The following is a 25,834-nucleotide window of genomic DNA, read 5'->3' as shown; positions in this document are numbered from 1 at the left end:
TTTCTTTTCCTACGTTAATACCAGATATATTTCATCTTCTGGTACCAAAAGCTTCGCAACTCGTTAAAATAGCACGTTTCTTGTACGACATAATGAAATATATCCGGTATTAAGGTAAGAAAAGAAAATATTCACAATATTCTCTCTCTCCATATATATAAATATATATATATATATATATATATATATATATATATATATATATATATATATATATATATATATATATATATATATATATATATATATATATATATATATAACAAAAATGAGTCAAGGACAACAAACTTTTTAAAATTTAACAATTATATTTATTTTCCTGGAACACAAGTGAAAATGAGAAGAAAAATGCTTACGATATTTCTATTGAAATCCCCAAATAATCCAAGAATTAAAAGCACAAGTCCTAGTAATTTAAAGTCCTGAGGAAAATTAAGGAAATGTCCAGAAAAAAATCCCCAAACTGAAGTCGATGATGTATCTGTGGTAGCTATTAAAGTGTTGATGTGTCAGCAGTCTTTTGTTGAATCACAGAAATATAATTCCAGGTTTGAATGTACTATAAATTCCAGTGAACGTCTCTGTCCAAGAATTTTATCAGAGCACTTTTGTATTTCGAGAGAAAAAAATCACATGAATTCAATAATTTGCACAAAAAAGATTCCAGCCCAAAACTACTGGTCACAACATATAATATACAACTTGAAAGTGCTAGATGTTAAAGCAGGAATTACCAAGTTCTCACAATTACAAGATTGTTGATATCAAATGAAATAAAAAAATAATAAAAATATTCAATCAGGTCAAGCAAAAATGAACTCAATTTTGGACATGGTCAAGTCCAGCATACACTGTTACATTACAATAGCATGTAATGAAATGAAATTATTTTTTTAAAAAACCTAACAAATAATACAATTAAAGTAAATATACATAACATACATATGTTTGCCGTTGAAAATCCTTGTCTGTCCAAACTATACTGCAGATTTTCATTCTCAGACTTCATCATATCATACAGGAAAGCCAAAACCGTAACAGAGACATAACGAGCTTCTCATCATAATTAGGCATAATTATCTTTTGAAAACCTCTTTGTTAAATTTTGTGTGCAGAGAAAATTGACAAAATTTAAAGTTATGCACAATAGAATCATTTTTTTATAAATTGAGACCAATACTAAAATTCACACTTGTGTTGAAAATATTTATTAATAAAAACTTTGCATAATTTACATTTTCCTTTCTTTAAAGAACTCAGATCCTGCTTGCCGCACATGTAAATTGTATTGACGTGGGAAACAAAGACCAGAAGTAGTATACACTGGAGAAATTGCCCAAGTAAAATCATTCAACTTTTTCTAGGTAAATCACGTGAAAAGCACGGAGCAGCTTAGAGCATGTAGGTCATGTGACCACTGAATTACCCAAGAAAACGACATCGGTCTGAGAATTGTTCAAAGTTCCACAGTGATAGAAATCTCATTTGACTATTCTACCGATTTCCTGCTGTGATTTCCTTTCAATGCCAACTTTCTTTCTTAAAGAAATGATTTTGTAACCAGAGGGTTTTGTATAAACACAGGTAAAATACCAAGCCTGGCTGTTAAAACATCATCCACACAATTGACCAACCTGATGATTATTTAGAGGTCTAGTCGCCTCTACTGTAAGCACAAACATTACACAGACGAGCCAGTCCTCCGTTTTTACACAAGCCCTGTCTTTGTATGCTTACAAAAATAAATATTCAGACATGCATAGTAAATCATGTCTTCATCAACAGAACCTAATGAACAGGTTATTGCTTTATGAATTTCCTGTACTTTGTATGAACTCTATACCAAGACCCCAGACCGTCTTTTACATGCACTACATCAGGGATCGGCAACCTACCGCACGCGTGCTAGCAGGTGGCACGTCAAGAGGTTTTGTGTTGAGCACGAAGGGTAGCCAAAAACTTCGATTTTAACAGTGTTACTCGCTTAGTGGTGGCGCGCGCTCGTTCATTTTGGTATTATTCCGGAAATAAGTGGCAATCTTTGTAAAATAGGTTGCCGACCCCTGCACTACATTATTGTGTTTATTCAAGGATTCAAATTAATTAACAGATCTTGAATAATCTACCTGCATTATGCAATATCAGTGTAATTTAGAGACTATTTGCAACTTCAAAACAAATACTATCTCCCGAAAAGGGTCAGTCTCAATATAATAGCAGCAGAGAGGGCGAACAGACCACTTTGTAGGAGCGTCCAAAACCGAAATAAACCCTTTTATCTTTGATATTATATCTTAAGCAAATATATTTGAAACAAAAATATTAACCAACTCGAGGAAGCCTCGAATTGGTTAAATAAACTGTTTTTATAATTTTATCTGACGATATTATTGTTGATAGCGATCATATTACAAAAAATCGACTGAACTTGAGGTCGCACCCTCTCTGCTGCTGTAAATTTATCCAAATATTTTATCGAGACCTACACGATATCTGGATCTAGGATCTTGCAGATTTATTGTTATTAATCCATGCGGAGTAGCTTGCGCTCGTGAAAAGAAATTTCTAAATTTAATTATATCCATATCTCCGCTATGCCAAGTTTGATGAATATTACGCAACGTATCTGTGTCTACGCCATTAAACACAACTAAAATATTGCAATTGTCTCTGATCACTTTTGGTATTTGTGTATACCTTTGTTTTACATATATCACATCAGTGTTTTTATGTGTTCCTCGAGAAAAAATCCTAGCTGGATTTGATTGTTTGTGCAGCATCACATCATCCTATACAACTAAATTATTAACAAATCCATCTAGATCATCTACAGATGGTGCTTCATCAATATCGGTTATAAATTCAATAACATTATCATCCAGTAATCGAGCATTTTCATTGAAATCTTTAAGCAAATCGTAGCATCTCTGATCATCAACTGATGGTGCTACTAAATACAACTTATCCCATTTCAACCATCTCATTATCAGATTAAGTAATAACTGTGTCTTACCCGATCCAGATAGTCCTATTATTATCATTCTGATGGAATTCGGTAACGCAGCATGATGCTTGACAGGTTCTCGTTTTCGAGTCGCTGAGAAATCAGTTATATTCATATTATATAAATACATGCATCAATATTGTTTACGTTGTACAACCAAAACCCCAACTAATGATCTATCTACGATTACAACAAAAAATGCGAGAATAGCATATGGTGGAATATGTGCAGTATGTAACAGAAAAATGTTTTCTATTTTACCTATAAAAGATGGTGGTAATATTGCTAAATTAATGTCAAAGTTCCCAGGAACTCCGTGGGCTAAATACCCAGGAGAAAAAACATCTACCAGGATATAATTATTGCGTCCTGGTACTCGACTTGATATCAGGCTTGATAATTAGGATCAACCAAAACCATGTAGAGTTTGCAGATGTTGATGATATGTGTCCTATTGGAGATCCTCTGAGACGGAAACCCTAGGTATGAACTTATCGGTACTTGTTGTAGAATGGTGTTGTTTATTTGGTACAATTTCGATGAATTCTTCCTAATGCTGAGTACATAGCGTTCTTAGCGTTAAATTGCATGTCCCACATTGAAGCACAGTTTTCCAGTTCGATAAGTTCGTTTCGAAGAATTTCATGGTCTTTGATAGTTTTGATGGTTCTGTAGAGTAAACAATCATCTGCGAAGAGTCAAACTTATAAGGAGTCGCACTCTGGCAGGTCATTTATGTGACACAGGAACAATAGGAGGTCGAGTACTGTGCCCTGAGGTACAGCATAATCTACTGTAACGCTCTTAGAGTATTCGCCTTCGCAGACGATGTCGATGACCCGTTCTCTTAAGAAGGAGGATGGTCACTTGTTGAGATGTCCTTTACTCCGTAGCAGTGAATTTTATGAAGAAGTTTCTTGTGTGTGACTGTCACAAAAGTTTTATAAAATTCTAAAATCGCTACATATACTTGTTGATTTCGGTCGAAGGATTGTGTTTTATTTACTTTGTACAAACAACACAAGCTAGTTGTCTGCCCTCTATATATGGCGGACAGTGTAGGGACCCACAGACCACTTGAACCATACACATCGCGTGATCCTTATAGTTTGCACTACCACCTATTGCAGCTTCAGGGTTTTCGTCCACACACACATAGTTGGTAGCACCTTCGTCACCACTAGACCCTGACATCAGATATCCGGTGTACTCCATGGTCCATCCCTGGTAGCAGGTTGTCCTACCAGGAATCATTATGATAATGGTGCGAGGAACTTCACACAAGCAGCAAGGTACGTCGTCAAATTTATTCACCGCAAAAGGATTGAATTCTAAGAAATAGTACTCGGAGCCAAAAACAGTTCCACATCGTTTACTCTCGTTTTGGTATTTAGCCCAGGATGGATTCTCTGGCAGGCAAAGAAAATCAGCCGCGCTCCCTTTGCTATTAGCCTCAAAACCCCCAGCGTACCCTAGAACATATATAAAAAAAGATATTTTAAGAATCGATAACCCTCATTATGGGTAGTGTGCTGGGAACAGATTTTAGCTGATAGGTATGTAACAGTTTGGACACACTTCAAAAGTTTACAACATCACACGTGTTTGGTGTGGGCCATTGCCTATACACAGGGAATAAATACAAACTGATTCACTAATAGGTCAAACTCCAGAATTCTCATATCCTACCTACTTGTTGTATCTCCGTAATGTTTTTGCAGAGCTGGCGCACACAACCACATTGAATCAAATTAAATTCCTTTTATGTACATAAGAGTTCTATCGTACTTGAAATTTTTTAACATAGTCAGTCTTCTACTACGAATCAGAGATACCACAAAGGAATGCTGCCCAAAAGAAAAATACTATACACAGGGTGTTTTGGCTGTATTCCACTGTTATGCAATGTAAATGTTATTAAAGAGTAAATATGTACCGAGTTAGTAACTGAACCTGATACCTCAATCCCTATAATGGTTATGTTTCCTAAGCAGCAGAGGGGGCGAATCCCACAACTTTTAGAAGCCTCTAAACGCCGAAATAAGCCCTTTAAAAAAACGCGTTGACGCTTCGTTGTATACGTAATTGTCGCCGTTGTTGCTGCGTTTTGTTGTCGTCGTTCCCAGATGGGGCGAACCCTACAACTTTTAGGAAGCCTTCAAACGCCGAAATGGAGGGCTAACCCTACGCCTTTGTAAACGTAATTGTCTCCGTTGTTGCTGCGTGCTGTTGTCGTCGCCCCCTCTGCTGCTGTAAATTAAAAATTTAAGTTAACAATAATGGTCAACATCGGAGAAGCACATTCCGCTAGACTAGCTCAAGAGCGACTAGAAGCAATAAAAAAATTTCTTCCTATAAGAGATTCTGTAAGACAAAAATTACAAGCGCGGCAAGAAGCACAAGTTGAATTTGCGACAGGTGTGGAACAGTTATTTAAACCCGTTACAACAGCTACTGAGAAAGCTGCGGCGGTCACTGAAAGAGCTTTACTGGGAGAAACAAAAGGTATTCTTCCAGTGCTAAAACAAACTGTCGCGCAGACTGAAAAAATTGCTAAAAGAACTAAAAAAACAAAAAAATGTTTTACAAGACCTTCCAACTGACATAGCTGCAGTTCAACCCGGCGAAGAAATACTTGAAGGTATTGAACAAATTCGTACTGAACTCACGTCTAAACCAATAAAGGAAAATATTGGACTGACTGCAAAATTTAGGGGGGATTTTGTCGAAGATATTAAAAATACTAAAATAAAAGAATTGCTTGAAAAACTATTAATTGGTATATTTAATAAATCTAGTATCTTAAAACCCGGAAATGAAAAAGTAACTGATGATAATCTTATTAAGTGGATATATCGTATATATAAAAACAAAAAACAAGCCAGAGATGATGGTTTAGAATACAGAAGTCTTGATGAAGAAATAAAGAGCCTTGATAAAAAAAACACTGAAACAAATAGCACCCCAGCAGGAACCTTCATATCAACTTCCTCCACCTCTGCAACAGATAGAACAACAACAGTCTTCTTCGCCGGAACTTAGAAACGAGGAGTTTCTTAAAAAAAGCAAGATCCCTATCTAAGAAAAGCACAACAGGAGAAGGAGCAACTGGCAGTGGTTTGGGAATTACTTGTCCTGATAATATCATCAATGATGTATCACGGTTAGAAGTTCTCATAGGAGGAGCGCGGGCTGGAAATAACTCGCCAGAAATAATTAATGAAGCAGCTGATATCTGTCAGCAAATATTTCAAGGTGGTATCATGGATGCTCACATTTATCGAGAACTTATTGATGAACTTGTTGACAGCGATTAGATAAATAACAATTAAATAAGATGATCATACATGACTCTCATCATATGTCTCAACGAGTCAGAGTGGTAAATTCGCGATAAAATTACCAAGCACCGCGGACATGCCTGCAGATGTTAGCAAAATAATAAACGAAAATGCAAATCGAAAACTAGTGTCGCTGATACCTTCCAAAGAAATAGAAAAAAATATAGCTTCAAGTTTAATGCGGGAAGTGGTCTTCGTTTTAGATAATAATACATTACAGTAAGATGTTTCAACGTATTTAACGTAGCATTTGATATGGATAAACCAGTCAGAAAAGATGAATCCTTGCGCGATTATCAATATTATTCCTATGACGCAAAGACACCCAACGCGCAGGGGAGAATTGAATTTCAAATTCATGATACGAATAGATATTTTCTGTCTTGTGAAGCTTATTTGAAATTGTAGGTAGAATCGTAAAAGCGGATGATACTGGATATGGGATAGGCGATCGTGTTGGTTTTGTTAATAATGGTGTGATGGCGTTATTTAGCAAAGCCACATATTCGATTGATGGAAAAGATATTGAGTCGTGTTTGGACAATGTCGATGTTGCCACGACGATACTTGGTCTTGCAAGATATTCTGATGATTGCACAAGATCAGCTGGTCCAACAATGATGTTTGTAAAGGACACATCTGATCATCCGGAAAACAGAAATGTAAACATTATTAATGTGAGAAACGCGGCCGGAACCGGAGAAATAGCTGCAGTTGCGTCCATGAACGAAAATTTCAACTTAGGTTTTGCCTCGCGTCGAGCAATGCTGAACGGCAACGAAGAGTTTTCCTGTGCTATTCCACTATCTCATATTTGTGGATTTTGTAAAAATGTCCGAAAGGTTATATTTGGTGCCAAACATACAGTAGTGCTTGTTAGAAAAAACTCTGATAATGATGCAATATGGCGAGCTGATGGAGTTGATCCTGGTAAAGTAGTGTTAACAAAATATCTCTGTGGATGGCAACAATGACTCCATCAGCCACTGAAGAACAACGGTTACTTTCTTTTATGGATCAAGGTGGAAAATCGTTGTTATCATGGTTAGCAATGACAACAGATAGCACTTCTATTAATGCTGCTGGATTGTTCACGTGGCAATTAGGATCACAACAGGGAGTGTCAGCAGCGCGACATATATTTATCGCGTTTCAGGCAAATTCTAGAATAAATAACCAAGAAGCAAATCCAATGGTATTTGACACAAATTTCACTAAGAATAAACGGACATCAAGAACCCGCTGAGGACATTAATCTAAATTTTGAACAAAATGATGTTGTACGGGCATATTATCGATTGATGTCTTATGATGGGCGTGATCAAAACGTTGACACTGGGTTGCATATATCCCAGCGTGATTTTACAACGTTGTATCCGATCTATTACTTTTCGCTGCAGCATTTGGATTTATTCAGAAAATCTGTCGTTGATATAGTTATTCGGGCTCGCCTGGCTCGAGTGCCAGCAACAGTAGTTGGTCCACCAGCAGTTCCTGGAGGTGCTAGAGCAATCGCGGTGATCCTCAGTGACAAAGCAATGTTACTTGAAGGTGCTGGTGGTCGAATGAGAGTCGTTGATGCACCAGTGGAAAACTTGTAGTTTTCCGAAAACATGTAGACAATTAGATCAATCGCGTTTATTATAAAAATGTCATACAGTCACGTTAATGTCACTCTGACTCCTGGTCAGGCTAAGAAATTACAATCGAAGAACGCGAGCACATGCCGGGCAACCATGACACTAAAAAATGATCAAATCGCTAATGGTGGTCCAAACAAGTTATCGCTGACTAAAACCCAACTAAAACATTTCAATAAAGCGAAGCAAGCAAAAACTGGAACTCAACTTGATTTCTCTCCTGCAGCTGTCAAAAATATGGTTAAGACTGGCGGTATCTTTCCTCTTCTTGCCGCGATACCAGCGCTGATAGCTGTTGCTGTCCCAGCTGTTGCTAAAGCCGCCGCGATAGGAGCTGTAGGAACCGTTGCTCGAATGGCACTAAAGAAAGCCACTGGGAAAGGATACAAAAAAAGGGACGCGGGCTAAGACTTCCAGGAACTCCGCCTTCATGGTACCCAAAAGGGTTCTGAAAGCCGCTGGTTTTCTACCGATGTCCAATTTTGATTTGCTCGATGCTGTTAAACAATTAAATATAAAAAATTTCAGAGGCGTCTTTATGAGAGATCAATTACCACGACAACCGAATAATTCAGAAACGGGAATTATTAATCTTGATAACAGCGATGGTCCAGGAACTCACTGGGTTGCTTACGCGATCGATCCACGTGGAATTATCTATTTTGATTCGTATGGGTTAGCACCGCCAGTTGAATTTCTCCGATATACAAAAAACATCCCCCTGACTTTGTCAGGGTCAAAGACGAATGTTTGGTACTCAGCGCTGCCAACACAAACACTGACCGATCCTCCAATATGTGGCCAACAAGTATTGAATGTTCTTGATGCGATATCAGCGTCAACCAAACCACCTCACAAAGTTGTGCACGAGTATACCACGGGTCGATTTAACAGTTTCCTATCAAATAATGGTTGATATTTACGGAAGATCTCTTCTCAACAGAAAAGTGAAGCGCACCGACGTGGATTTATCAAAATATGCAACCAAGGATGAAATCGATAATCTTTTAAGTCTGACCGGGATAGACCCAGATGAGGTTGTTATTTTTCAGGACAAACATGGAAAACTAAAAACCAGTGATATCAAATGGCATGAAATAATTCGCAGGGTTATTGGAGCTACTCCGGGTAACATCCCTGTATTCACTGAGAGCGGAAAAATCAGAGATTCGCTGATATCAATTGCGACGCTTCGAGATGATATGCAGAAAGTTGCAGTAAAAAAGACCGGTGATACAATGACAGGTGAACTCAGCATGAACGCTAACAAAATAACTGTGTCAAGAGATCCAACATCCCCGGAAGATGCCACAAACAAACAATATGTTGACGCGTTATTTACAACCGTTGGAGGCATACTCGTTACTCGTTTAAGAAATACCGGCGACACAATGACAGGTGAACTCAACATGAACAAAAATAAAATAACCGTGTTAGCGGATCCAACATCCCCGGAAGATGCCGCGACAAAAAATTATGTTGACACAGGCGCTAGCGCCATTGACGGTAAACTAACCACGTTGCGAGCCGAGTATGATGTTACTGTAAACGCGTTTACAAATCTCCGTAGAAACTTTAGAAAAACCGATGAGACCACAGATAAGTTCTTTGGAACTCCTCCAGTTATCGATATGAAGCTTTCTGATATCAAGACCTACATTGACACAATCAAACAAACACAGCAGGAAATCCTAGCGGGGATTCCTGGTTTCGTTAACAAAACCAGTTTGATTAAAGTCCCCACTGGAGTTACTCCCGGGCATATCACCAACATAGTATACACGGTATCATCTGGATTTGCAACATGGTCTCGACAAAATAATACTATCAAATATACAGCAACAGTCACTGGAGTGTATAGACTGTCTGTGTTCAGTGCCGCTAAATTTGAAATCTTCACAACATATCCCTGGAGACATTCCACCGACAAGTATTCCGGGGTTGTAACTATCATATCAAATAGCGGAACCGAAGAAACATTTATACTGGAATCCGCCAAGAAATTAACCGCAACATCTTACTGGTGGTGTTTGGAATTTGTAGCTGAAACGCCTCAGTTGGTTACTGCGTAAAATAATAAAATGGCCTCCTTAACAGAGTTATGACGAAGTCAACAGCGCAACAATACAGATATGATCAAGTTTGCGAATGGCAGTTAGAGTTAAAAAATACCATCAACGAATGCACAGCAAAAGTAAAAAAATACAAGCGACGTGTAACCATGTTAGACACAATAGTATATTCGGTGTCAGCGATAGTTGCATCCACGGGTGTGTTATTATCAGCGCTAACACCAGTGACAACTGCAATCACAGCTACCGCTGTGGTCACAATTACAGTTTCAACATCAACGACAATTGCAGAAGTTGCTAATATTATCGCGAAAAAAATATCCTCGTGTGCGCTGACAAAATTGCACGAGTATGAAACGTTAAACAGCGCCGCCACGAGCGCCTACTCGAAATTGTCGTCGTTGATATCTTCCAGTCTCGATGATACAACAATATCAGATTCTGAATTCGCCGAAATGGCAAAGGTGTATGAAGACTACACTCAGCGTATAAAGTACTTCGATTTGAAATGACAGCATATAAATAACAATGTCAACTACATGGACGGAATTACTTCAACAGATAGTCGCAGATACAAGCCCAGCGCGAACATCTTTAATAACAGTAACCTCAACTAAGCCAGAATTCAGTATTAATTTTCCAACTGCGATTCCAGTAAGCGAGATCGCGTTAGCACAATTACGAGTATATCACAGTTGGCCCAATATCAGATCAAAATCGTTTGGTGGATTGCCAGCAAATAATTCGCTTGTGTTTGCATATAAAAATAAACCCGATGGCACGCCAGACTGGAATGTCGTTGGGTTACCAACCGGGTCTTATCAAATCGAAGAAATCAGTGAAGAATTACAACGTCGAATAAAAAATATTAAAACAAAGGAATCCAAAATAGCAATAGCTGTTCATGAGCCAACGCTGTCTTCTGCCATTGAAATAAACACCCCAGACTACGCCGTGGATATATACAGCAGCTCAGTCAGAACAGTGTTAGGATGGCCTGCAGTCGCTCCGCCAACACGGCCGATACCACCAGCGCCAGTGAAGTCTGATTATGTCACGGATAAACAATCATACCATGACATTACCCATCATACAAAGATCTTTTACTTGAAATAAAAAATGAAACGTTGGGTAGTAATCTTGAAATCGTCATTAATGAGTTTACTTGGGATTTTCCCTTAAAACAAGAGATCATAAGCCCAGAAGGACTTAGAACTGTAGCTTTATATTTTACTCAAAAAGATATTTCCAGGTTCTTTACAGTCTTTGATCAAGAACATAAAACACAACTAACGCGACTACGGCAGTATTTCCAAGAACATCTTTTTGATATAACTGGTTCACGCAGCGAATTCATTACGCGGATTGAAATATTAAATCAGCTTGTATCCGACATGGAATATATTAACCAGCGAGCAATTCAGACAATAATTAACGATAAAACCGGTTCTAAACAACAATTTCTAACCAATCACTCGTTGACAACAGCCATGCTGCCGAATTTTAAATTTCCCGGATATAACGTGCCCGAGTTAAGAAAATCTGTCAGTGATCTAATCAATGAGTTCTTTGATGACATACTCGCACAGCACAGGCGAACACTACCGGAGCCAACTATCCTCAGACACAACAACAACCCCGAAGGGCAAGGCCGGCATGCATCTCCGGGCATCGTAAACATCACCGAAGTGGTCGCGGTCAATCTTGTGTGTGATGTCATTGATGGCAGTTACAGCACGGACACGACAGTATCAAATCAAGCCCAGCAAGGATTTATTCTTTATTCATTTACTCCGAAAGATGTACCACCTGGATTTCTGATTGTGCAAGAGCCGATCAATCCGGTCTATCTACGGTGTCATAATCCGTGGCTGACCAGAATAAATTTCGCGCTGACAGACCAGCGTGGGAATCTTCTTGATTTTCGAGGTGAAACACTACATATTAGTCTGCTAGTGAAATCCTAAGGGCTTCCAAGTCTTAAGGACTTTCAATCGTAAAACGATTATCAGTGAAAAACTAATTTATTTTCTGCAACGCTGACAAATTCACTGAAATTTAGAGGGTAATTACTAGTAAAAATCACAGAAATCGACCAATTTCTCAGTTTGGAAAGGTAATTTACTAGTAAAAATCACAGAAATCGACCAATTTCTCAATTTTGATTGGGTGTTTACTAGTAAAAATCGTGCGAATTTAGTAAAAAGAAAAAAAAAATATTTTTTTACTGACAATTAATTAAGCAAGTATTATATAAATGTATCACCGTGTAAAATGTTTCATACATAATAAAGAACTTCTTGATAAAGCTGTCAGCGGGGGAAAAGTTACCCCGGAAAAAATAATTGTTGATGTATTCGGTAATGATGATTTTATATTAACTGATATGCAACTACAAGTATTAAAAAAAGATCATATTGTGATCGCGCATTGCGGTATACATCAAATCCTCGAATATATACGCCTATTTAGATCTTAGATTAGATTTATATGTACCACCACATAAATGTTTTCGTGTATGACAAACACGCGCTCGAGCAAGCAGTTAGGGCTGCATTTGCACAAGAAGAAATTAACGTTAAATTCATTATTGACGAATACGGAAACGAAGACTTCTTACTAACACAGCAACAGTTAGATAGTCTCAGACGCGAGCATATTATTTCAATTGTATGCGACAGAGATCAAATTCTCAATTATGCACACTCCTGCATTAAACCCCACCGACTAAGGGAAATACTATCACCTTGATGAAATCAAGGATGAAATCAAGGACAAAGTCAAGGATGATGCGAGTAAAAAAGAAGTGATATATTTTTTTTACTTCCTTGATTTTATCAAGGTAATTTCATTTCCAAGTACTTGACTTCTAAGTAAATCAAGGTGAGGTATTTACTTCCTTGATTTCGTCAGCGTTGATTTAATCCTTGATTTCGTCCTTGATTTCATCAGCCTTGACTTCGTCAGCGGACATACAATCCTTTAATCTCCTTACACGAGTATTTATTATCTTTTTCATTTCATACTCTTGAGCTAATTTTAACCTAATCTTTTCAGTTGCACGAGACAATGAAACAAATTCATTTATTTGTGCTTCTTCTACTGTAGCCAGCGATTTATACAAATTGTTTTGAATTCTTTTTATAAATCGATACTGAGCAGGAAGAATATAAAGCCCTGCGCATTTAGCTTCATGTAATGATTCAAAATCAGACATAATTGTTTCAGAATTTAGTGATATATTAAATCCGCGCTCTTCTAATTTTTTAATAGCAACAATCACATCATTGATATTTTCGTAATTCATATATATTTAAAAGAAAAAATGGACCCACACCTCCTTGGGTCTCTAGCTTAATATGCTGGCAGGTTCATATAGTATTTACACTATTATACATAATATTTACATGTATTTACATTTGTAAAGCTTCTAAAATACCACCGCATCTTAGCAAGCTTACAGCACAACATATAGTATTTACACTATTTACATTAGGATATAGTATGGATGGCACAACATATAGTATTTACACTATGTACAGTAGGATATAGTATGGACAGCACAACATATAGTTTTTACACTATTTACAGTAGGATATAGTATGGACAGCACAACATATAGTATTTACACTGTTTACAGTAGTAACTAAGGACGGCACAGACAGATACGGGGTTATATTCTACGCCCAACAAAGTTGCACGCCCTCCCCCAAAATCAATCCCGCGGAGTGCGAAAGGTCACCCCGTTAGGGCGACAACACGGAAAGTTGTGCAACATTGCTGGGTTTCGAAACCCCGTACATAATTCGGACGCTATAGTATATAAACCGACTGATACTTGGAAGTTCAAAAATAGCTCACTCGGTTTTTCGTGCTTGTTTTCTTAAATATAATCGCAGAAAAAATACAGATGAACCATAAAACCGAACAAATGTAATAAAATAAAGATTTTATCCACGAAAAAAAATATTATTTATTATACACCCGCCCGTGCTGACAGTATTTGATAAAGTCACCTTGACGAAGTCAAAGGGGAAGCAATTGGAGATTGTGTTACCTGTACACGGAGAACTGTTTACCCGTTTGTAGTATATCGTTACAGTTAACAAGTTCTGAACTAAATTTAAATTCTGAATTTGAAAAATACCTGTACTCGTAACGCGGAAGTGTTATAGACTGTAAAAAATAATCATATACCGTTCTGCCGCACTGGATAAATTTACTTGTAATGACATCTCAAGGAGTGTTGCGCAACACTTCCTGATGAAATCACCTTGACAAGGGGAAATAATTGTATCATTGACTTTTACACAGTCGCTGTAGAGTTATCTGAATCTACATAATAAAGTATGATTCAGCTATCAAGCTTGCGTGAAAATGATGATTTGATTATATTTTCTGCTGCAAGTTGAACCGAACACGGGTTAATACCGAAATACTTGGCAGCCGAGTTCATCGATTGAAATATTTTCTCTTCACGGGTACTTATGTTAAAAGATCTGACAGCTCTTCTAGGAACGCTCTTAAATTTACCAGTATCACCTCGTGCAGAATTTTCACTAGGTGTGATGGCTTGTAGATTAGATAATCCATTATTAAGTCTTTGTCCATCAATGTGATCAATTACAAGACCGTCTTTGATCTCTCCAAAGAAACACTCGAACACGAACCTGTGATTATGATACTTCTTTTTCCCAACAGTAAATCTAAGATAACCAGCATTACTAACAACACCAACTGGTCTTTTCAGCCTGCAATATCTGACTATTCCCTCACCATTCACTTCATAATTCTTAATGATAGGCTGTGAGACAAATTCTTGGCTCATTTATATAATAATGTATTTGTCTAATTTATAATTTGTCTAAAAACTTAGTTATATAATCACGCTCACATTTTAGCGCAACGTCGTTAGTTTTTTGTTGTTGTAATATCGCTTGAGTTCACGGTATCTCTTTCCTTCGCAACTTGCACATAACTGTGTTTTACTCCTGACCCCAACACCACATCGCAGGCATAGTATTGGTTCTAAACTCCCCCTTCGGACGCTTTGGGAATGTGTCCCGCAGAATTCTTTCCTGCAGAATTTATTACAAGGAATTACGAATCCAACTTGAAGCCACTTGCACCGGTTCATTCTATATATAATATTTTCTTATTCAAATGTTTGTCTTAAATATAATATGGAGGAGTTTGAAAGATTATCTGCCATTGGCACCGGGAAAGCTTCCAGATTCGATCTTGACAGACTAACCCCTGACTCGCGGAGACGAGCCCTGACTGATCTGTTTGATATTATCAGGAATGCCAAAAAAGAATTCCGCGACGACGGTGCATCTCACGTGTGGTCGTCATTTAAAATTATACGCGACATCGAAGGTGTCGCTGACGAAGTCATCGATGCTACAATGAATGATGCACGAGCGAAAACAATTAATGATTATCTCTTTGATAATCAGAAATATTTTTTCAGAATAAAATTTATTGTGCAAGCAGATTCCGATACGTGGATTTTCCGTGATAAACCATTCTGTTAAGTAAAGATTCCAAACCAGGAAAGCTGACTGGAATTGATAAACCATATTACGCGAGAGCGTATCCTGTGACCGCGATCATTTATGGAATCTATCCAATAAAACAAACAAAAATTGATAAACTCACCCCAATGAGGACGACTTCGTCGTTGGCGCTGAATTGTGTAGCCGAGCGAGTAATGGAACATTTTAAAAATGCGATGCGCGGAAACGGTCTAATGCGTTAAGACAGTCCAAGATAGCAGCGTGGGCTGAGCGAGTCAAACACACAGGAGCATCAATAAACGATGTTGCCGAGCTGGAAAAAGCATTAAGATTTCCCATAACCGTAACAACGATAACAGATGAAGTATTATACAAATCGAAATATAATCGATACGGAGCTCTAATAAATATCATTGATCATAACGCTCACGCTTGGACTAACACAGTTACGATATTTCCGCGGGATCGTGTTGTAAAATATTATCGCGGGAATATATTTGATTTTATTTATCAAATAAGTAAAAATGATCCTGTGTCTATGTGGTTGTTTAAAAGTTCCGAAGATGGCGAGTATGATCAATTTGTAAGACCCAACGGTGAATTATACCGGACGGAATCTCTGCAACAACAAATGAAAAAACTCGCAGAGAAATATGTAATGGAAGATTTTAAAAACAGGGAGCAGTTATTAACTAATTGTTTTACAGTTCCAAGTGTTGCCGCTCACACTGCCAGAGAAAGAAATTCGTGGAGACCAACCCGAAGTGAGTTTCTCTCGGATATACAATTGAGTTGCGTCGAGTATGGACATGGCGGGCTGTGGAATACCGAGTATGACCGCCAGGATATGATTTCCGTGGATATGATTGTTTGCTACCGGAGAAGCTTTCTCGGGATGGGCGAGTGCCGCGAATACTTTAAAAGATTTGGGCATCCCACGAACTCAATGACACGAGTTGCTATAAACGGCCCTTTACCCGATTTTTCCCTGACAGGATTTGCTCGTGTGACGTCGTTTGAATTTGCTAAAGAGCTTCATCCGTGCTGTTATGTTTGGTTTGGCAGATACTTTAGTGAAAAGCGTTGGGCGCCAATAGTGTTATTGCGATATATGCTTGACAGCCGAATACTGGTCTCGTTGACGGTCAGTGAAGCAATCATATCATATCGACCGCAGACTTCAGTTTGGTTGCCAACACCGGAGTGTATCAGTGTAGATGAAGTCATTGAAGAGTATGCACGAGAGAGTCCAAATACTCCCATGGATGTCATTGTCGGTGACGCTCCTAAAGTTCTTAAGATTAAACTCAGCAATAGTGAAAAAACAGCAAAAGATCTCGGACGAAGAATAATCGGTAAATTTACTCAAGGTGGTGTATATGATCATAAACTACATCACTCACGATTGATTATCGATGATGCTGAATTAAATTTCATAATTGCTGATGCCACTGCAAAAAATTTATTTTGTAATCGGGAGGACGCGCGCTTGTCCGACGGGGAAAAGTTGGGCACAATTGTAAGTTATATTAGCGGAGAATCGCCTCAATACACACATTTAAGATCTTCGATGCTGGCTTATGTTTCTATAAATTTGCTATCAATGATAAATCGATTTCCTGACACTGCAGTTAGAGTTGCAACGGATTCATTTTATATGAGTAGCAGATACTCAGAATCACTGGCTCATTTTACAAGCAACGATGCATCATGGAGTTCGTGGAGAATAAAAAAGGAAATGTTACATGGATATTGTGAATCCGCTGATGTTACGATTAAGGATGATTATTGCAAATCAGAATTATCAGAGATGTCTTCTGCACCATCTGTGTGTGATCCAATCACTAGACACAAAACTGTTTATTTGAACGGACCGGGCGGGTCTGGTAAGACAACTCGAGCGATTGAATTATTTCGAAATTCAGATATGATTGTGCTAACACCCACACACAGACTCGCCAGGGAAATGAAACAACGAGGAGTCAATTCTTGTACTTATCACTGCTTTTTCAAATACAGCGGCGGTGTATGGACTCCAGATCGAATGTGAACAAAATATATTCCCGGGAAAATAATTTGGGATGAGATATGTACGGTACCGTTAGATATATTAAAATTGTTCCTGGATTGGCTGCTAACAAAAAATACAGCTGTGATAATGTGCGGCAATCACGGTCAGCCACCGCCTTTTGTTGGTCCATCTCCACATGATTGGTTAAACGATTTTGTTGATTATTATGAAAAAGTGTCGGATGATCATAGAGCACTTGATGAAACGTTGAAGGAATTTAAAACTTTAATCAGATTACAACCGAATAAATTCAGTGTGAAATCATGCGCGAAATGATTCCTGAAACTTCAATGAGCGACTTTTGGAAAAAATGGAAACCAGACGATTTGATAGTGGCAAGTAGAAAGATAGTTAGAGACACACTTCAACAGCAGTTATTTCAATTACAACAAGAAAAGTTTCCAATGTTGCCAACGCCGCTGTGTTATAGACCAGCTGATACGCGGTTACAGAATATAGATGTTGATATTCCTGGAAACTTGACAGAGTCAAGGAAACAGAATTTAGTATTGAATGGTATTGTGTTAGTTGATATTAATGCTGTCAAAGACGCACTAAAAATGAATAAATCCCCGTGGACGCTGGGATACGCAATGACAATTCATTCGTCTCAAGGATTGACTATCAGTGATACAACTGTCTGGATCGTTGATGATCGAATCGAGTGGTCAAACTTGGTTTACTTGGCTGTGTCCAGAGTCGGAAGAATATCTCAACTGCGAAGAATTGTCTTGGATGAGTCAATGGTTAATGAAATTAATAATGAAAACAACAGCTACATAATAAGAAAAAAATTAGCCGGTTACAAACAGAGTGACAAAAAAAAAATAATCGTGATTTCGACCTTGATGTTCAATTTATTAACGCGCTGAAACAACAGCAGAATAATCACTGTGCGAGCTGTAATTGTATAATGTTGTGGCAGTATTCGAATAAACACCCAAAACAATTCACCGTTGACAGAAAAGATAACAATCTTGGTCATACACGAGAAAATGTGATGCTGACCTGTCTTGAATGTAATCGACGTAGAGGCGCCAGTGCTAGTTAAGTGATCGGGGTGGTAATTGAGTATCCGTGGCAATTACTTGTAATTGCTCACGTGTGAATCCATGCTGAGGAGCAGTCGAACCCAACCTGTAGATTGCTGGTCTACCTGAGGATCTAGTTATGTTAGATATCTTGTGTGTGGTGATGCTCCAGATAGGATCAGTCGCTCTTCGTTTACCTTTTTCAAGTTCACCTGGTTCATATAAATATCTCACAGTGACATCACCCAGCACTGGCCGCGTCGGGAAATTACGCCGTGTTAAGTTTATATATTTTTTTGTGATCGCGACGGCAGGTTTCATGTTGGTTGTTCGAGTAATTTCATTATTTAACGCAGCTATCACGCTTGGTAATCTTGCAACCCATTCGCGCGATCTTTTATCTTAATAAATTCCTTCGCGTATTGATATCCAAATAACCGCTCAGCAAGTGTTCGATTAAATCGCTCAACAATTGCCTGATCACGATGAATTGCAGTATGCCCTCGTCTGATGGTAACGTTATGTTGTTTCATCAACGACGATACTGCGCCTTGAAATTCTTTACCAGGATCAGCTTGTAGCAGCTGTGGACATCGTAGACCACCTCGCTGATAAATTCGTTCAAACGCAGAAGCAACCTCAGATGCTGTTTTAGTCGCTAACGGCTCCGCATCTTTGTATCTACTTGCAACATCAACTACAGTTAACGCGTACTTGTACGTTCGACGACGAATGGTATCATGTGGCAGAAATAATATATCAGCCTGATGAACTTCATTTGGCACACTAACATCGAAATGTGCAAAGTGAATTTGTTTAGGCGGTGGTTGGTAAATTTGCCATATTGCCTGCTTGGATAACCAATTCTTAGATGTATCATGTGTAACCGCTGCTGCGTTGGCAAGCTTGCCGATTGCTGCGCTACCTCTCCAGTATCCTCTTGGAGAATAATAAATTGACTCCATTATAATTAATTACCAGCACCTAATACAAGTTTAGATTTCATTGTAGATTTTATTAACCAGCTAGCTAATTTTTCTTTGAAAGATTTATCAGTGATGGCATTTAACGCGTGGATTAATTTCACATCCGCGAGATGGCGCTGTTGCAAATCCTTACTTCGGTAAGCTACATCATGAACATGGCATGCCTTATCGATAGCATTTATCGGATACTCGCCTGGATTGGGCTGATCTAAGGCATCAAGTCTGATATCAAGTCGGGTTCCAGGACCACAGTAATTATATCCTGGAAGATGTTTTTCTCCTGGGTATTTCGCCCACGGAGCTCCTGGTAATTTTCCTAACTTGGCTGCGATATCACCTCCTTTTTTTAGCTGACTTTGGCGCTCCACCTGACGCAATAAATTTAAACTTTTTTGTGCCGCATCGTTCACACTTGCCTGTAAGCGCTTGTCGATTATTTTTTGTTGTAGTGGTTGTTATGTCTGCAGTTGGGGTGCGTGTTCTACATTTCACACAATATAAATCCATATTATTTTATAATATATCTAATGGAGATCACTGACTTTTCTGCTACAAAACGACGAGAGCCAATCAAACATAACTCGGTGCTGCCAAATTCAATTCGAATGATAATTATAGGCCCATCTGGGAGCGGTAAGACACAGTTGTTACTTAATTTAATAATGAAGTGGATGAAGTGGGATAAGTTGTATTTGGTGGCTCCATCTGTGGACGATGAGCGATGCTACAGCGTGTTAAAAGATTTTAATGAGAGTGCAAAATCGATAAGCGGCGGCGATGATGTTATTGAATTTATCACTGACATCGATGAAGCGCCAAGCATTGATGATATTGACGGGAGTATCGATAATTTAGTCGTATACGATGATGTGATGTTGGATAAACAATCAAACCCTGCCAGGATATTTTCACGCGGCAGACATAAAAACACTGATGTGATTTATGTAACCCAGCGATATACACAAATCCCAAAAGTGATCAGGGACAACTGTAACATTCTTGCGCTGTTCAGCGGCGTTGACACACACACGTTACGAAATATACATCAGACTTGGTGCCGTGGTGATATGGATGTAAATAAGTTTAGACATTTCTTTAGTCGTGCTCAGGCAAAGCCACATGGATTTGTAACGATAAATTTACATGATCCTCGAACACGGTATCGAGTTGGGTTAGATACAATTTTCAGCTACAGAGCAGCAGAGGGGGCGACGACAACAGCAGGCAGCAACAACGGCGACAATTACATTTACAACGGCGTAGGGTTAGCCCTCCATTTCGGCGTTTGGAGGCTTCCTAAAAGTTGTAGGGTTCGCCCCTTCTGGGGACGACGACAACAAAACGCAGCAACAACGGCGACAATTACGTTTACAACGAAGCGTCAACGCGTTTTTTTTTAGGGCTTATTTCGGCGTTTAGAGGCTTCTAAAAGTTGTGGGATTCGCCCCCTCTGCTGCTTCCTATAATGGTTAGCGATACCGACGATGATGTAATATCACCTCCCAACTTGCTTTTGCTTGACATCATTTTTTTTTTAGATCTCATCGCGCGTACACTCCTGTAATTGTATGGACGTTTAGTTCGGCGGGTAACTATATCTTCCGCTTTTGTGACTTCATGTGCGTCTAACGTACCAGTGTGTGTCCTACATCGCAGACAATATAAACTTATGATCATTTTTTAACTATGGCAGGATGTATAAATCGGTCACAATCCTCGACAATACGAATCAGATAGTTGACTTTTCAGCGACAAAATGATCTTAGCTGGTAAAACACGACGAGGCCCTACTCAACAGTGTGCGTGCGACAATCACAGAGCCGTCTGGGTGTTGTAAGTTTCAGTCTTTGCTAAACCTTGTTTTATGGATGTATCGAAATGATATGTTATACCTGGTTGCGCAAACTGCAGATGAACCTGTTACATCGTCTTGCTAGACTTCAACACCGACGCAAATCGCGCATCGAAGGCTGGTGAATTTATCAACGATATACTGAGCCATCTTATCGTTTTACAAACTTTTCTCCTACGGCCTTGCGGATAGATTCAACTACTAATGCAAATTTTAACTTTTGTTGTCGGGAGAAACACGATTTGAAACTAACTGACCGCAACTCCATTATAACCGCAATAATGATCGACCTTCTTCACGTATTCGCTCTACCTCTTCAAATTGTTATTTTATATATGTCGAATTCACCTTTTTTTGGAGGAAGATATTTTTCTGTTCTAATATTTTAATTTCATTAATTATGAATTGTATATTTTTTGCATTTCTATTTTATAATGATATGTTTTCTTTAATAGTATACATGCAGGCACACCTGTACATTGGAGAGTGGAATAATAATGTCATGAACACAACGACTAGCGCAAGATTGTCTGGCAACGTTACAACGATATTTATCAACGCGTGATGCAGTCAACTAACAATTTCAATCGCGTCAGTCATCGAGATATGATCTCGCCGCGGAGTTCGACTGCAATTGTGGATGCAGCACGTGTAGAAATCGCCGTGATGGAGGCACGTGAAATTGTCGGTGATTTCGCTGACAAGTTTGCGTCTGAGGAACCGCCAGAATATGCATCAGAATTACCAACAGTGGAACAATTTTCTGACAAGGATGGCCGTCAGGAAATTTCTGAGGACCTCGCCAAGTTCGCCATGAGTGAATACGAGACCATATAAGTATTTACTGAAGCGAAAAATTCTAGATCAAAGGAGGACTGGTTCAGATCGATTTATCGAGAATTTCGCGGTCTCTCTCGAGGAGACGATAATTACCCCGGCTGATAAAATTTGAAGGAGCCGTTGACCTGAATCATCTGGATATAAGCAAGGTGAAAAAAAGCAATCTCCTGAACCTCTAGCTGACAAATCAACTAAAAGGTCTATACAAAAAAACTGAGCGAGATCGCTCCCAACGAGATAATAGGAACCGGTTATGCAGCGGAGTGGTGTGTCCCGGATGTTATGAGACAAGTTGATTTATTATAAACCCTTGTGGGAAGATTATGTGCTGGCAACAACTCCGCGGATATCGTCAATGAAGCAAAGGCAATCTGTACACATGGACCCACATGTGTACAACGCGCTGATCAGCCAGCTAATCTACGAAATGTATAGCGACGACGTATGTGTTAGCAGTATAATGGATTACAGAGCCGGAGTAATTTCACGACTTGATAGAATAATTACAACTACCACTTCGAGTGATTATGCCGCCTTCCGGTCACACACTTGAGACAACGTTGACTCGGCTGCATGTGTATTACAGTTGACTTGGGTGGCCAGCAGGTACGAAGATAACCGTGGATAATTCCACAGATCGCGATGAACGTCATATAGCACCAGGAATCATGTCCATCACATAGATGATTGCCATAAATCTCACGTGCAACGTCATCGATTGATGTTTTTCACAGAACGGCGTAAATATTGCCCGCCAGGGATATATTTTTTATAGCTTTTCCCTGAATGTGTCTCCGGGCGACTTAATCATAGTCGTACCCTCCAGCCGGTGTTCTGAGATGTCACAACAATATTCTTTCCAGTATGAGACTTACACTGGCAGACCAAGTTGGACATTGGCTTGATTTATGTAGAGAAACACATTCGATAGTTTGTATTTCAGGGACACGGCGGAGTAATTAGTTGCATACGACAAAATAAACAGTGATGATCGTACACGCGTACTCAGCCACCCCATCTGGTCAAAAAGTCACGCTTGCCTGTGTATCGAGTTTATTACGGAGATGAGCTTGGCGATGTAGTTCAATGGTTATTTAGCAGGATTGCCCCAGTAGCTTGTGAATATGGAATTTCTCTGGCCAAAACAATCGGTGAGAAGGCACTTGGGGTTATCCGGGATAAGGCAGCGACTACGATATCCAGTGGGGTTTCTTCGATAGAAGACAGATTATCTAGATTGGTTTTCTGGAGGCTAAAATCCACACTGACCACCAGTGTCCCAACCATTAGTGGTCGCATGTCTTCTATGACGATGGTGACCACTAGTGTCTACCGCTGGCAAGTACCGATTAGCCCGTGAGGGCAAGCAAAATCATCAATGCCGCCGCAGCAGAACGACTAAATAATTTGGTGATGCCAGAGAGTAATATAACGGCGAATTCTATTGCAGGGAGCGAGGGGCGAAAATACCAATTGATTATCCGCTTTGATATAAAATGTTCAAACTTATATGAGATCCCACATTTGACATTGACACACAAGTGTTAAAACATGAATCCGTGAGCGATTATCAATATTATTCTTATGACGCTCGTGTACCAAATGAACGGGGCCGAATAGAATTACAAATTCAGGATACAAGTAGTTATTTCCTGCCCGCCGAAGCGTTTATAAAGGTCAAAGGAACTCTCTTAGAAACCGTTAGCAACCCGTTCTACGATGGGGAGCGTGTTGGTTTTGTTAACAACGGCGTGATGGCGTTGTTTAAAAGCCACAGATACATCTTAGATGGCAAGGAAGCATGCCTGGACAACGTTGACGTGGCAACAACAATACGTGGACTCGCACGATGCAGCGATGATTATTCTCCCTGCTCAGGGACTTCAATGATGTTCGCCAAGGACATCATGGATAATGTCGTTGATCGCACGTATAATTACGAAACCCAGAAATAATGCTAACTATGCAATGCCGATATCCGGGCTGTTCTCAGTGGCGATACTCCCACATTCATTCTGGGATTCATAGCAAGTCGACGTCAAATTAATGCTCAAGGTCAATTTAGTTGTGTAATTCCACTGTCGCATATTTTGGGATTTTGCAGGGGTGTTAGAAAAGTAATTTTGGGGGATTAACACAAAATCGTGTTCACAAGACGCTGTACTGACGACAAACCCATTTGGCACGATGCAGGTGAGGATGCAGACGCAGCTGCTACGCTACACGGTCGGGTAACACTGACGAAATTGTCGCCGTGGATGCCTACACTGACACCATCGATGACTGAAGGACAACGACTACTCAGTTTTATGCAGGGTAGCAATCAATCCACGCTGAGTTTACTGACAATGACGACAGAAGCGGTTCAAAGTGCATCAGAAGGTCTCTTTTCGTGGCAGATCGCATGTTAACAGGAGTTTCTGAACCGCGACATGTATTTATAGCGTTTCAAGATATACGACGGCTCAGTACGCTGATAAGAAACCCAGTCGCGTCTGACTACCTTTAGTGTCTGAAGTATTGCTGAGATTAAACGGGCGCCAAGAACTAATAGAAGTCCTCGTTGAGTTGCAGCAAAACTATGTTGCACGAGAATACCAGACTAATGAGTTGAGGGGCGAATGAAGGTCGTTGACTCGCCTGTGTAAAACATGTAGTGGAATTAGTCATACGCGGGTGGAGTATACAACGACGTTGATGTTACACTGAGTCAAAATCAAATTACAAAACTAAGATCAGCCACCCAAAACAACCGTGGAATAACACTGCGATTATCAAACACATAGCTGGTGTGGGGACCAAATCGTCTAGTGGTGACCGAGCGACAGATGAGTCGTTTCAATGACGCACGCAAAGCACGTCGTGGTATGGAAATAATTCTTTCTGCGTCTGAGGTTGCCGATATGTCCGAATCCGGTAGAATATTCCCCTTTCTCTCAGCAATACGAGCGCTGTTGGCCGTTGGAAAATTTGCGGCCATTGCCGATGAAAAAGCAGATGCGCTTTGCGCTGCAGGATAAGCAGGCACTAAAATAGCACAAAATTAACATAAGGGCAAGCTGGCCGGGGGCAAAATAAAAGATGCCTGGGTCAGCAGCAGTGGGGGGGGGGGGGCGAATCATACAAGTTTTTTAGGCAAAAAAACCCTTCTATCAATAATTTTCACAAAAATAACTCTTATTTTGGAAAACAAACCCTTATTTTAGTAACTATGACAATAAAGATGTTTATTTACTAAAATAAAGGGTTTAATCGTATAAATCTCATCTTATTAATGTTATTGCGGCGATGGTTTCGATGTGAAATCATCGGTGGATTGGCGCCCCCCCCCCCCTGCTGCTCCCGTGGGGAATATTTTTTAACTAAAGGTTTATCGGTGGAATTAAAAATTTGGGTTAAACAATAATGGCCAACATTGGAGAAGCACATTCCGCTAGACTAGCTCGAGAGCGACTAGAAGCAATAAAAAAATTTCTTC

The 25,834-nt window shown here is 39.4% G+C and overlaps 1 protein-coding gene across 2 annotated transcripts in view; it reads right to left on the bottom strand.

Annotated features, from left to right (window-relative positions):
• Nucleotides 1–288: 288 nt before the first annotated feature.
• Nucleotides 289–25,834, bottom strand: part of LOC149779632 (uncharacterized) — a 69,096-nt gene continuing 43,550 nt past the window's right edge. The window contains exon 4 of one of the 2 annotated variants that reach the window (XM_089940428.1): nt 289–4,476. In XM_089940428.1, the coding sequence (XP_089796554.1) occupies nt 4,007–4,476 (470 nt within the window). In that variant the 3' untranslated portion in view covers nt 289–4,006. Of the gene's footprint in view, nt 4,477–4,501; nt 5,255–25,834 lie in introns of those variants that run through there. The other variant, XM_089940429.1, reaches the window with a different exon arrangement.

The sequence above is a fragment of the Sinohyriopsis cumingii genome, chromosome 17, assembly GCF_028554795.1.
Source record: "Sinohyriopsis cumingii isolate HCF-2022 chromosome 17, ASM2855479v2, whole genome shotgun sequence".
NCBI lineage: Eukaryota > Metazoa > Mollusca > Bivalvia > Unionida > Unionidae > Sinohyriopsis > Sinohyriopsis cumingii.
The sequence above is the reverse complement of the archived record's forward strand: the minus strand, read 5'-3'. Positions and strand labels throughout refer to the sequence as shown.